The sequence below is a fragment of the Schistocerca piceifrons genome, chromosome X (genome assembly GCF_021461385.2).
Source record: "Schistocerca piceifrons isolate TAMUIC-IGC-003096 chromosome X, iqSchPice1.1, whole genome shotgun sequence".
Taxonomy (NCBI): Eukaryota; Metazoa; Arthropoda; class Insecta; order Orthoptera; family Acrididae; genus Schistocerca; species Schistocerca piceifrons.
In genome coordinates, this window is record NC_060149.1 from 842,025,459 (window position 1) to 842,038,425 (window position 12,967).

The following is a 12,967-nucleotide window of genomic DNA, read 5'->3' on the forward strand; positions in this document are numbered from 1 at the left end:
TGTTAACAGTATTGTTGTAACCACAACAGTTTCTGTCGTGGGGTTGCCACTAACGAAAACGAGGCGGAACCAAAGGGAGACGGCCCGCGAACGAACAAGACGGACAGACAAACGGGAATGGAAGCACAAGCACAAGCACAACGACAGACAACTGAGAAAGACACCAAGAACAGCAACAAAGTATTAAGCAACAGGGTCACAAGAGACAACCTCAAAAAACCTAAACAAAGCCCACTCATAAATGGGAAGTTCGCACACGTAACGTAAACACGATGTCTGTAAGCGAGATGTCAACTGAATCAACAAGGATACCAGACAGCTTCGCTTAGTGAGATGCAGCCGCTTAAATACATGACAGGGTATATCGCTATTGGCCGCTGGGACCACGTGCTCCACAGTGGTGCCCTCACATTAAACTCGGGGCCAGGAGCATGAATGGCCAAAATAATCTAAGAATTGTCATATTGCACCTAAGTGTATTGTACATTTACATGTTTTGTGGTAAGTTTATTACCTCTTAAATGAAAATATGTTTAAGGTGTGTGCACACGTGTGTGTGTGTGTGTGTGTGTGTGTGTGTGTGTGTGTGTGTGTGTGTGTGTGTGTTAAATTGGTCCAAATTATCTAATATAATGTAGTATGTGATTGTTTACAAGATGTGGGCAGAAATTTACCTTGAATTTATTTTGATACCCACATTTATAAGTAGTAGTATTGTGTGCAGTGGCTGTGAACACTATTACTCAAGTTACAAACAGCTTAATTAAAAGTTGCCTTCCCAGAATAATTATTCATAACGAAAACTTAGGGACATTTTGATAATTTTTTGAGATGGTTCTTGCAGTTAGATACACACCACATTGTTTCTTTCATTGGCCTTATACAATTTAGTTCTGTTGGATAGCTAGAAGACCAATGAATAATAGTTTCAATAGTGCTGTCAACACACATGAACATATTTTTCATTAGTACCTCCATACATATCAAACTTACTAACCACCAGCAATACCTCCACTTCGACAGCTGCCACACATTCCCAAGAGGTCCCTCCCATACAGCCTAGCCAAACATGGCTGTCGCATCTGTGGTGACGAGCAGCCTCTCTTGAAACACATCAAGGGTCTTACTGAGATTACCCTGCCAACTTTGTAGAAAAGCAGATCTCCCGTGCCTTATCTCTCCAGTCAACCACTGCCTTCCAATGACCCCCTGTCCGATTTCAGAGGAACATTCTCTTCATGATTCAGAACCACCCAGGACTGGAACAACTGAATCACATTTTCTGCCAGGGTTTCGACTACCTCTCACTGTGCCCTGAAATGAGGTATAGCCTACCCTTATCCTTCCCACTCCTTCCACAGTGGTATTCTGCCACCCACCAAACCTTGTCCATCCCTACACAAACCCTGCTTCCAACCCCCTTGCCTCATGGCTCATATCCCTGCAACAGACCTACATGCAAGACCTGTCCCATACATCCTCTGACCACCAGCTACCCCAGTCTGGTCACAAGCAACACCTATCTCTACCTGTGAAACCAGTCATGTGATCTACAAGCTAAGATGCAATAACTGTGCTGCAGTCTACATGGGCATGACAACTAACAGGCCTTTGGTCTGCATGAATGGCCACTGACAAACTGTGGCCAAGAAACAGCTAGACCACCCAGTTGCTGAGCACGCTGCCCAACAATGCTCTTCATTTCAATGACTGCTTCTCCACCTGACCCATCTTGATCCTTCCCACCTACACCAGCTTTTCTGAATTGCACAGATGGCAACTCTCCCTACAATAAATCCTTCGTTCCCATAACCCTTCTGGTTTCAGTTTTCATTAGTCATTGTCCTTTACTCACCTATCCCCTTCCCTGTTCAATTCCAACACTACAAGCCCTCTCTATTCCAACAATGCTTTTCCACTGCACCCCCCCCCCCCCCTCCCTTGCCTTCCATCTAACCTCCCAATTGCACATAGCTGCCCTACCCTATCCCCACCTTGTCTCTGTATGCTACTGCAAGCAGCATTTTACTGTCCCTGTCCCCCAACCCCATCCAGCCATCCATCCCCCCTCCCCCTCCCCTCCCCAGACTCCTCCTTACCCCCACCACCCATCATGTGCTACTGCATACAGTCTGCCTTTGGCAGCTAGACTATGGTTGTGTGTGTGTGTGTGTGTGTGTGTGTGTGTGTGTGTGTGTGTGTGTGTAATTCTGATGAAGGCCTGTTTGGCCAAAAGCTTTGTTTGACAATCTTTTTGTTGTGCCTATCTCTGACTCAGCATCTCCGCTGTGTGGTGAGTAGCAACTATCCTTTTCATAATACTGTCAGTCTAATGAGTGTCATATATTACACCAGATCCTGAACCTTCTCAGGCCAGGGTGTATACGTGGACAAGAAAAAAAAATTCCCAGATTTCTCCTGGATTTCATGTTCTCTCGGAACTGTATAACTTATCAATCCTTTGAACGGTTAGGGTTTTATACATGGGCATAGAATTTCCAAGTGCTTTCGAAAATGAAACTCAGGGGAAAATACACATTTTGGAAAGATCTTTGATGTAAAGCAACATGTACGGTGCATATTTTCGTATTATTAAAGTATAAATTCAAATTCCACCAAACACCGCATGTTACTTTCCGAAGCATTGAAATCGAGATTGCGATGTGCTTTTGTAAGCTCATGTCACGTGATCTCGCCAGCCGATGACAGCGGATATTCAGAGCTTAGGTCACATGATGTAGTCAGCCAATAGCAACATCACTGTTAAGTAGCGCGAACACACAAACAAGAAGAGTTAATGGTTTAAATTAATATACATAGAGTTGCTACACGAAAAGCAAAGCTTTCACATACATTATTCGTCTCTAAGATTAATACACTGCAAGAGAAGCAAAGCTTTCACATATAATGTTAGTCTTTTATACGCGTATTACACTTTAAGATACATCACACAAATGCGCCAGTAAAATTTCAATAACGACATTAATGTCTGATCTTCTGGGCTCGAAATTCATCTAAATGGCTCATCATCAAAGAATTTATTTTTAAATCAGAGTCAAACGCTCTCTGATTTAAGAAATTCATCGTACATTCTCGCTCAGAGTTCAACTTGCGTAAAAGGAAATTTACTTTGAAAGTAATGCTTTTCAAACCATCATTCACAATATTTTCCTGCGCTGTGTTAGAAATAGGTTCATTTCAGCAGTTGCCAGAGAGCGCAAGATAACAGGCGCCACCACACTTGCGCAGCTGTGATGATGTAGGAAGCCTGTAAGTTCGTACGTGTTACACTTTAAAAGATCTTACATTATGTCATAAAAGAAACAAGACATCAGAGGATACTCCAAGAGTATCAGAATTTCGTGACCCATACTGAAACGTGCTCATTTAAAGTGCACATTCGTATGTCCAGATTCCCAGAGCAGTAGGCCTCGACCTGATATTAAGCTTTTCAATGTGGTTTTTGGGATGTAAATTTTCTTGGAGTACCAGTACTATGTTATCTCATGTTTGGTTCTTTATTATGGCATAATGCCATACGTGCTACAAGATGAAAACATGCACTTGAAATGCAGCGAACAGTTGAAACTAGCCAATAGTGTGGGATTAAACCCTTCGTTTCAAATAAATTGAGTGCCTCAGCAGAAAATATTAATAAAAGCCAAATTTCTTTAACAAACCAACAAAAATAACTTCACTGTTCTGCAAGGAGATTAATGCTTGACTGTCAGGAAGGTGGAAATGAAATAAAATCTGAAACCATAACATATTTTAGCCTTCTGTCATTATGTGAATATATTTTAATTCACTTGATAGCTCCTAGCCACAGAAACCTGTTTTTCTTCCATTTGACGTGAGAGCAATAAATGAAGAGGAAACAGCAAAATCACTTAACGTAAACATGGGTCACGTGGAGACTACCACCTCCCCACTACAACTCAAGGTTGCTCTGTACATCAGGTCTGGATCTACGATATTTTCTAACTGGAGCAATAATAGATAGTGGCATTCCCCCTCCATCGAGCGTTTGAGTTAGGATGCCAAAAAATCTTCATTTTGTAGTGCACATCGTTCTGAAGATTCTGATACATAAAACATACGCGCTCAAGGGCACCTAAGACATGTCATTTGGTATTAAGTCTGCCAAAGTGCAGTGCCACGCCTCTTCACACAGCATTCTTCCATCGCACGTCTCTGTATTTCGCTCTGTGGAATTCAGACATATAATATTTTGTAATGGATGCCGTCAAACTACATTCAGGACAGTGGAAATTAAAATGTCCTGTTGTGCCTCTCCTGCTCCCAGTCGGCTGGTTTGAAATCCTACCCCACTTAAAACTCACAATTAATACTGGATGGGATTATTTGTAACCAGCAGAACAAGAACTCTTAAGAAAATTTGCAGTCTTTACTGCCTATTAGCTAATAACTTGCTGTTTTGTGCAACATAAAATTAAATATAGGATACATAAAACCAGTAAAGACAAGAAACAAGCAAGACAGTACACATTTCTCCAATCCTTAAATCCTAGAATTTTTATTTTTATTTTTTATTTTTTTTGCCTCTAATCTTGCCACAGCTTTATGTGGCATACTTTCCTTTCTGGGAAAGAATCTATTACCTCATCAAAGTTCATCAATGCTTTGCTAAATGAAAAAACAAAATGTTGTTGTCTAATACTACAAAAGCTGTTAATATTGCAGCAGTTGTCATACACACCAAATAAACAAGACTGTTTTGGCACAAATGGTCATTTTTGTAACACAACACAATATAATTCACAAAGTACCAATATCAATTGCCTATTAGTCCTACTACAAGCAAAAGATTTTGTGTTAGGAAATAGTTTCACATTTCATTCATACTCTCTAGCTTCTGAAGCACGAGATCGAAAAGTAGTATTAAGAAATTTTTATATAAATTTGGAATCATCATATTCTTTCATAACTTGTGTGAGTCCCCATTTCTTCTCCTTCCTCATTCTAACAAACAGTCTTGTCGTCACTAGTTCTGTAACTATTCCTGCCAGTGTCAAAACTTATTCTCTGGGTAACTTCACTAACCCTGCCACCACTGTGCTATGAGTTTACCCAAAGAATCATAAACTGACGGCCAAATGTCTGTATGCTTTTTTGCCATGGAACTAGACTGCTGGGATGATTTTTTAAAATCATGTTCAGGCCGGAATCGAAAAGTCTTAGGTTCTCCGCTAATTGAACTCGTGACCCAACATGCAAATCTACACATTGTAGAAGCATCATTTTTTCTTCCAAAGAAATACTGTTCATCTTTTCTAACCAGTTTACTCGTAGGCACTGATTCAAGTTACTACAGAACGTGACTCTTACACAAGTGCGTGTGCGCTTATTATTACCAGTATGATAATTTTTTTTTTTTTGGATCACTGTTAGAATTGCAGCTGTTGTTGCATTCAGAGAGGTACTCACTATATGAAAAAGGCAGAATTCAAATTTTACTGACTACTGTTAATGAAGTTCAATCTAACGGAGGATTTTGTTTCAGAATTCTTAATTAAATATCCAATAACCATTTTTATCTTTTAACGCAAGAAAACTTTTTTGCCTAGTTCTTTTCGTGACATGTTGGCACGATTCGGAACATCTGCTGCCTACTGTATTCTGTTTTCAGCTGTGACAACTTAAATGATCTGATGGTAATGACTCTAGCAGCAACCTTCATTCTGCTCAATGTGTTTTGTTACAACAGCTTTAATTTAACTTCACAGTCATCTACACAAATAAACACCACTTTTGAAGATGGCTGTCTCTACAATGGGCTTTCACAAATTATTGTTGCTTCCATGTGAAATACGCTAATCCGTACTAGGCACGCAGTCTTAGGTTGGTTCAACCTGATGTCAGACGTAAACGTTCCTACTCATGATGCTCTTTAACATGACGAAAATTTCCGCCCTCTTTCTCACTCAGGAGATCCCTGAGATGAGTGACCTCCTTGTCGGCAACAAGCTGTGGATTCCGTGCCTATTCTTCTGTGTTTATGGAGTCTGCCAATTTTAGTGTTTTAATCAATATTGTGTTATAAGTTTTATTTACTGTAATTTTATAAAGATTATCAATAATAAGTCTCACATTAGAACATTGATATCTTTTTAATGTGGTTTCATGAAAGACTTTAGCTTCTGTGGTTTATTAACACCATTAGACACGATCAGAACAATGAAGGAAATGCGCATTTGTGTGTGTTAGCTCTCGGCCACTGCCTTCATGATCATTACAAAGCAACTCGGCATACTTGCCCACCCTTCTAGACACTGAGACCCTATAATAAAGGCCGCTGTGACCCAACACACCGATAATGTAAATCTTGCTTACTGCATGAACGCTATGTTACATGATCAATAACCTTTTGCATAGTCTGCATTTTATGCTTTGTTCCAAGGCTGACTGAGCAGGAATATGACTTACTTTTTGCAGAAATTTGTATGAAAATCAATGTTAAAGGTCGTGATAATGTAAAGGAAAGCTCAAAATGCATAATTTTTTTTTTTTTTAAATATGGAATTGTTAATGATGGAAAAGCATTGTATTCAGTGAATAGGACTTCTGTTGGGACCGACAAAAATGAATGTAAAAACCAGGAAAATGTAAAATGCAAGAACATTACTATCGACTTCCTGTATAAATATACTATAGATTAATTGTTTCAATGGTATTCTTATGCAAAATCTAAACTTTAACACTATTCCATCTAGCACTAAATAATTGCAGCTAAAATTGACAATCTGTTTTTTTAATGCAAGTATTACCTCTGAGATTTTATGAAACCTTAAGTCTTACTACACAAAAATTCATATTGCAATCTGTTAATAAAATGCACTTTTATTGGATTTCCCATGTTTACTATTTCACATCTAAAATGGTATCACAGAGTTTGACACCTTAGAATCATTAAACTTTTAAACATATATATCAGCTGTCATCAATCATAAGAGTAGGATATTTTTGTGTCTTTCAAAACTGTCTGGAAACACCTGGTTGCAAAATCTCAGTTAACTTATCTAAATGCATGGAAACATTTGCCATCTGTTGCTAAACTCGTTGTTAAACAAATGACAGGTATGCAATCATATTAATTGAATTGAACTTGTAAATAATGCGTGTCCTGTCATTTTTAAGGGGCCCCATGATGATCAAGATGCAAAAATGAACACGTATTATGAATGTGTAATGGTTATAAAACATAAGTATACCTAAATATTAGATTTCCAACAGGGTCAGCTTTCCAGGCCTTTACAATTGCATAGTCACCAGTTATTGCCTCTTCCAAAATATAATTTTTCCCATCAAAAGATGCAGATGCTCTCTTTTTGCTTGCTATTTCCACTTTCCCAGAAGATGAGTATTTAATAGGAGCACCTCCTTCATGGACTAATGTCCCATAAGCAGTGGGTGTGTAAAAGGCTGGTATGCCAGCTCCTCCAGCTCTGATGCGTTCTGCAAGAGTTCCCTGAAAATACAAAAGCTAACATTATTTTATGTTTATACCTGGCAGTTCCACTATGATGACATTAGTAGGAGCAAATGATAAAGAGCTGAAATTTGTTTGTTTGTTCCTTCTAGGAGTATATATTTCTGAATACTGCAGATAAGTCTTAAATAAGCTGCTTAAACAGAGAACAACAATGAAATACACAAAGCCCAAATAACTGTGTGCTGTGCTTTTCATTTCTTAACTGAACAACATCCACAACATTTCTTTCAGTTACGAGGGTAAGTCAATTACTATCCGCAATTTAGTTATATTTCTGTTTATTTTGGTAGTACTGTTGTTTTACATTGATAATGCATGCTTTATTTATTTGTTGTTATATCTTTGCAAGTTTCAAGCTGCTAGGTTAGTTCCATTATCACTGCCACACTGTTAACCATGGCTGCTCCGTTGACTATTTGCACCAAAGAAGAGCAACGCTCGGTGATCTGCTTTTTGTGACCAGAAGGTGTATCAGGGGCCCAAATTCACTGCAGTATGGGAACAGTGTTTTGCCACAACGGAGTGTCTACAAATGGGTTGAAAAATTCTGAAATGGTTGCACGAGTGTTATGCATGATGAAGGAGCCGGACGGCCGTTTACCGCGACAAATGAAGAAACCATTGAGTGTTCACGTGAAATGATTCTCTTAGATAGACGATTAACTATTGACGAAGTGGCCCATTGTCTGCAAATTAGTCACGGTTCTGCTTATGAAATCATCTACAACAGACTTGGGTTTCATAAAGTTTGTGCAAGATGAGTCCCAAAACAACTCACACAGTTGCATAAACAAATGCACTTGGACATCTGCAAAAAACATTTGTATTGCTATGGTAATGAAGGGGACAACTTCTTAGGGTCATTGCTGGTGATGAAACATGGATCCATCATTAGGAGCTGGAGAGTAAATGGCAGAGTATGGAATGGAAACATCCAAATTCGCCGTGCAATAAAAAGTTCAAGATCCTACAGTACACAGGAAAACCGATGCTTACGGTTTTTTGGGACGCACAAGGTCCAGTACTGGAACATTATGGGGAAAGGGGCACAACAATAAACAGTGTACATTACACTGAGATGCTTACTGCATTGTGAATTCTTAAGATCCCTAATCATCAGAGATGGTGCATGAGCTCAGCTGGGGCAGTTACCTTATACAAAATTCATCATAACTTGTTCTGAGGAACTGCCCCTGTATTCACTTGAAGTGATTTGAGAAAACTGCAGAAAACATAAATTAGGGTGACCATACACGAATTTGAAACAAATGCCTCCCAAATGAGACCAGTTTCTCAATCAAGATGTCTCCTTGCTTTGCACATTTGTCTCGAGTCAACAGTTTTCAGGACAACAAGGAACGGATAGATCCTGCTATGGGATATGAATTCTTTATCTACATACACAGCTGATGTTAAGTGACTAAACTACACCAAACATCAGACATGTAGTCAGCAAAATCCAAATGTGTGTAACCATTCCAGAGATCAATTAATGAAAATAAAATAAATCTGAATAACATAGTTTATATCTAAATACATTAAAACATATGCTGTTTATATTTAAATGAGAAAGACAGTTTTCCTAACTTCTTAAATATTTTTCCAGTTCAATGAAATAAGCTTTAATCTTTATGTACATGTTTTCAAGAACAAGTAATCTACAGCCACTGAATATCAAAGACAGAATTACTTAGTTACTTATAACCCTCTATATATTTATACAAACAACTGTTAACAGTTCTGGGGCACAAGTTTGTTAAAATTTCATCTGTTCTTCAAACTACTGCCACTAACAAATTATTGTTTTTAACATTATAAACTACTAGTCCAAACAGCAATTTTACCCCTTCTCATTCATCACAATATTTAAAATACATCACTTCCATCTACTAGTGAGGATATTTAATACTTGACAATTTTTTTAAAAAAATTAAGAAGTTTATCTTGCACTTGCAATCTTTTCAGCAGTAATACTAATTGAAGTAACCCATCCTGATAGTCACATGCATTAAAGCACCAGCTTCTGGGACACAGGGAGGCACACTGCTCCAAGATCGAATCCCCACTGCTGACTAACAACAGGGGCTGGTGTGCCACCCAGTCTGGATATGGGTTCACAAAACATTCAAATAATAGATTTAGTTATTTAATGTGAGGAGTAAGTTTGAGAAACACACACATTCATGGCTGGTACATATTAATACAGTGTATCATACATGAAAAAAATATGATTATGGTAGAAATGTAATTGGAGACTATAAATATACTAGTAATTGTAATAGAATAGTTACTCATCAGTGGGCAGCATACACTCTTAACATTCTTGCTCACCTGAGGTGTAAGTTCAACTTCCAATTCACCAGCAAGATACTGCCTTTCAAATTCTGCATTTTCACCAACATAGGACGCTATAATACGCCGAATTCTATGTTCTTTTAACAGCAGTCCCAAGCCAAAATTATCTACTCCAGCATTATTGCTTATAACAGTCAGATCTTTCACGCCTGTCTCCAGTAATGCAGATATTAAATTTTCCGGTATTCCACAGAGTCCAAAACCTTGAACAATGGAAAACCCAGTATAATATGATTGGAAAAATGTTTTACTTAAATTAAAAAGTAGTTATGTTCACTATGTCTCATTATTACATATGGATGAATAAGACACTTGCACAAAAATTCAAATACTAGCAAACTATCAAAACATTAGGTTTATGCATAATTTGGTATTATTTGCATTTGGTCTGGAGTCTAAGTAACAATGACGGTTGGTATGATGTTTTCAGAACACAGACAGCTGGTAGCAGGTGGAGGGGACAAAGGAGTGAACCACCAGCATAGGGGAGAAGCCACTAAGGAAAGGAAGAGGTACAGTAGCACTGGAAGGCAGGAGAGGGGACAGGACCACCAGTGGCAATGCTGAACAGTAGGATAACACAGATTAATATGAGTAGCAATTTAAAAAATGCTAAGGAGGAAGGGAGATGTGAGGAACGGGATGGGAAGGGGAGGAAAGAGGAGTAAAACATTTTGGACAGGAGAGAATTGGCATGGGATATAGCAAGAACTGACAGAGTAACACACAGGGATTGGGATATAGCAGATGGGAACTGACATAGGTTTAATCAAGGGGGATTGTGAGAACGGAGTTTTTGTTGGAAGGACAGTTTCACTCTGTGCATTTCAGAGAAGTTGTAGCTGGCCAGGAATGGGGAGGGAGGCTGGATCCAAATAGTAAGGATGTTTAAGCAACTGTTAAAAGTCAATGAAATTATAATGTGCACCAACTAGGTGGTCAGGTATGTGATTAGATATAATTTGGCAATGTTCATTCATGCAGCTGCACAAGGTCTCCATGCAGCTGATATCATTAGTTCCTTCCCTTTCCTTTCCTTTCTCCCCTTCAGTTTACATAAAAGTCAATTGTGTGTTGCTGTAGTAAACAATGAATGAAATTATATCACCACTGGTGTGAGCCACAGTGACTTACGGAGGAGAGCATTTAACACTGGTTCTTGTTACTCAGGACAAGATGCCCAGAAGGAGACTAAATTTCATTCGCTACCAGTGGTGACCGATATTGACGTGCACAACAGTTCAAAACCAGGACAACTTTCACTATAATGCACATTACAGAAGATGTGGCTGCTGCCATATTTAATTACACTTTTACTGCATAGGAAATGCCTGTGACAGGACTGAAGTGGGCTGCATGGGTGGGTGTATGGTACAGATCTTGCAAGGGAATGAACTACGAGGTGCAAGATCGGGAGAGTAAATGGATGGAAAATGAGTGAGAAAAGGCTGGAAAAGGTACTGGCTGCCGTGCTGGGTATTAGGTGCAAGGCAGTCCATGGTCATCGTTGATGCGGAAATCGACACTGCATAGTGCACGGTGGAAAACACACCCAGGAAGGTGTCCTCACCCAAGAGATGGAGAATGGGCAGGACTGCAATGTGACGATGAGAAAGTGGGCTAAAGATCTCAATGCACGATGGACACAATGCACCTTGTAAGGCGCCTTTCCCCAATTGGCTTGCTCTTCAGGAAAATTTTGAAGAATGGAGGTCATACTCTACAGGGGCTCATCACATTAAGGCCAACATGTGTGAAACTCCTTGTAGTCGCCTCGTACGACATGCAGGAATACCTCAGGCCTATTCAAACCCCCGGACCGGCAGGGAGTAAGGAATGAGTACATCAGGGGAACAGTGAAAGTAGGGCCCACAGGGAAGAAGATCCAAGAAAGTAGGCTAAGGTGGTATGGACATGTGCAAAGAAGACGGGAGTACTACGTGGGGAGAAGAGTTGAAGACCTAGAAATCTAAGGATCAAGGAGAAGAGGAAGACGAATACTGAGATGGAAAGACAAGGTAGCAGGGGACCTAAGGGAGAAAGGATGGCTCAGAGAAAAGACAATGGATTGGTATTTATGGAAGAGAAGGATACAGCAAAGCAACGTCGACCCCACATGATGTGAGAAAAGGCTGAGATGATGACAATAAATTTACTGAAAGTGCATAACAGTGTTTCATTCTGACAGTGTATTAATTCTGTAAATATTAGCAGTTCCAGTTTACCATCATGTATTCACATATTTTTACAATCTCCTGACAAGTGATCAGGAAAGTGAGTATTAGATTCAAATGTTTTATGTTTTTTATGTTATACTTTGCGACTTGGTCCACACCGGCCAAACTCATCTCATTTTTGGGTCTATGGAACGAAAACTATAATCTAATTCTGGGGATGAGAAGAAACTTTGTAGTAGATATCTTCATGGACTACCTGTACTAGATATTGTCTGTAAAACCTCATGTGAGATTATCAGCATATGCACATAGCTCCAGCTTCCCAACAGTGTGGTGTCCATAGTGTAGGAACTTCTTGAGATGAAACAGGTAGCAGATTTACTAGCGGGTGTTTATGTTCTGGACAGCAGAACAACTAATTTCCTGTGCTACCATTATATTCTGCTCCCATCAGGTAAAACCACTACCCACCATAAGAACTCTTTTCTCCCACGCATCCCTCTCTTCAACCCATTGTAACACCATACCCTGCCTTGCTGATCCACTCTGCCTCAGAAGCTTTCCTTATATCATTCTTCCTGCACTCCGTAAGTAAATGGAACAGAAAGAGACCATAATTACTGGCACAATGGAACATACCCTCTGCAATGCACTTCATGGTGGTTAGTAGAGTATGGCTGTAGCTATAGATACTTCTTGCAAAAGCACAACTTCCAAATACCCTTTCCACACAGATTGTCATCAACTTACCGCTTAAAAATCTCTGAGCCCTGTGTAAATCTCAAAAAGACTCACCTTTAGCCCCCAAATCCAGGTTCAACCATGTGGACCTGGTCAAGGAACTGATTTCCTTTATTTGCTCTCTTCAACGAAAACGTTTCTTTGCCACTCATCTTATTGCACAAAGACTGTACAAAATAAA

The 12,967-nt window shown here is 39.4% G+C and overlaps 1 protein-coding gene across 1 annotated transcript in view; it reads right to left on the bottom strand.

Moving 5' to 3' along the window:
• Positions 1-12,967, bottom strand: part of LOC124721375 (succinyl-CoA:3-ketoacid coenzyme A transferase 1, mitochondrial) — a 91,149-nt gene that overhangs the window by 42,301 nt on the left and 35,881 nt on the right. The window contains exons 3-4 of the mRNA XM_047246308.1: positions 9,845-10,071; positions 7,233-7,489 (exon numbers count right to left, since the gene is read on the bottom strand). Of these exons, the coding sequence (XP_047102264.1) occupies positions 7,233-7,489; positions 9,845-10,071 (484 nt within the window). The remainder of the gene's footprint in view (positions 1-7,232; positions 7,490-9,844; positions 10,072-12,967) is intronic.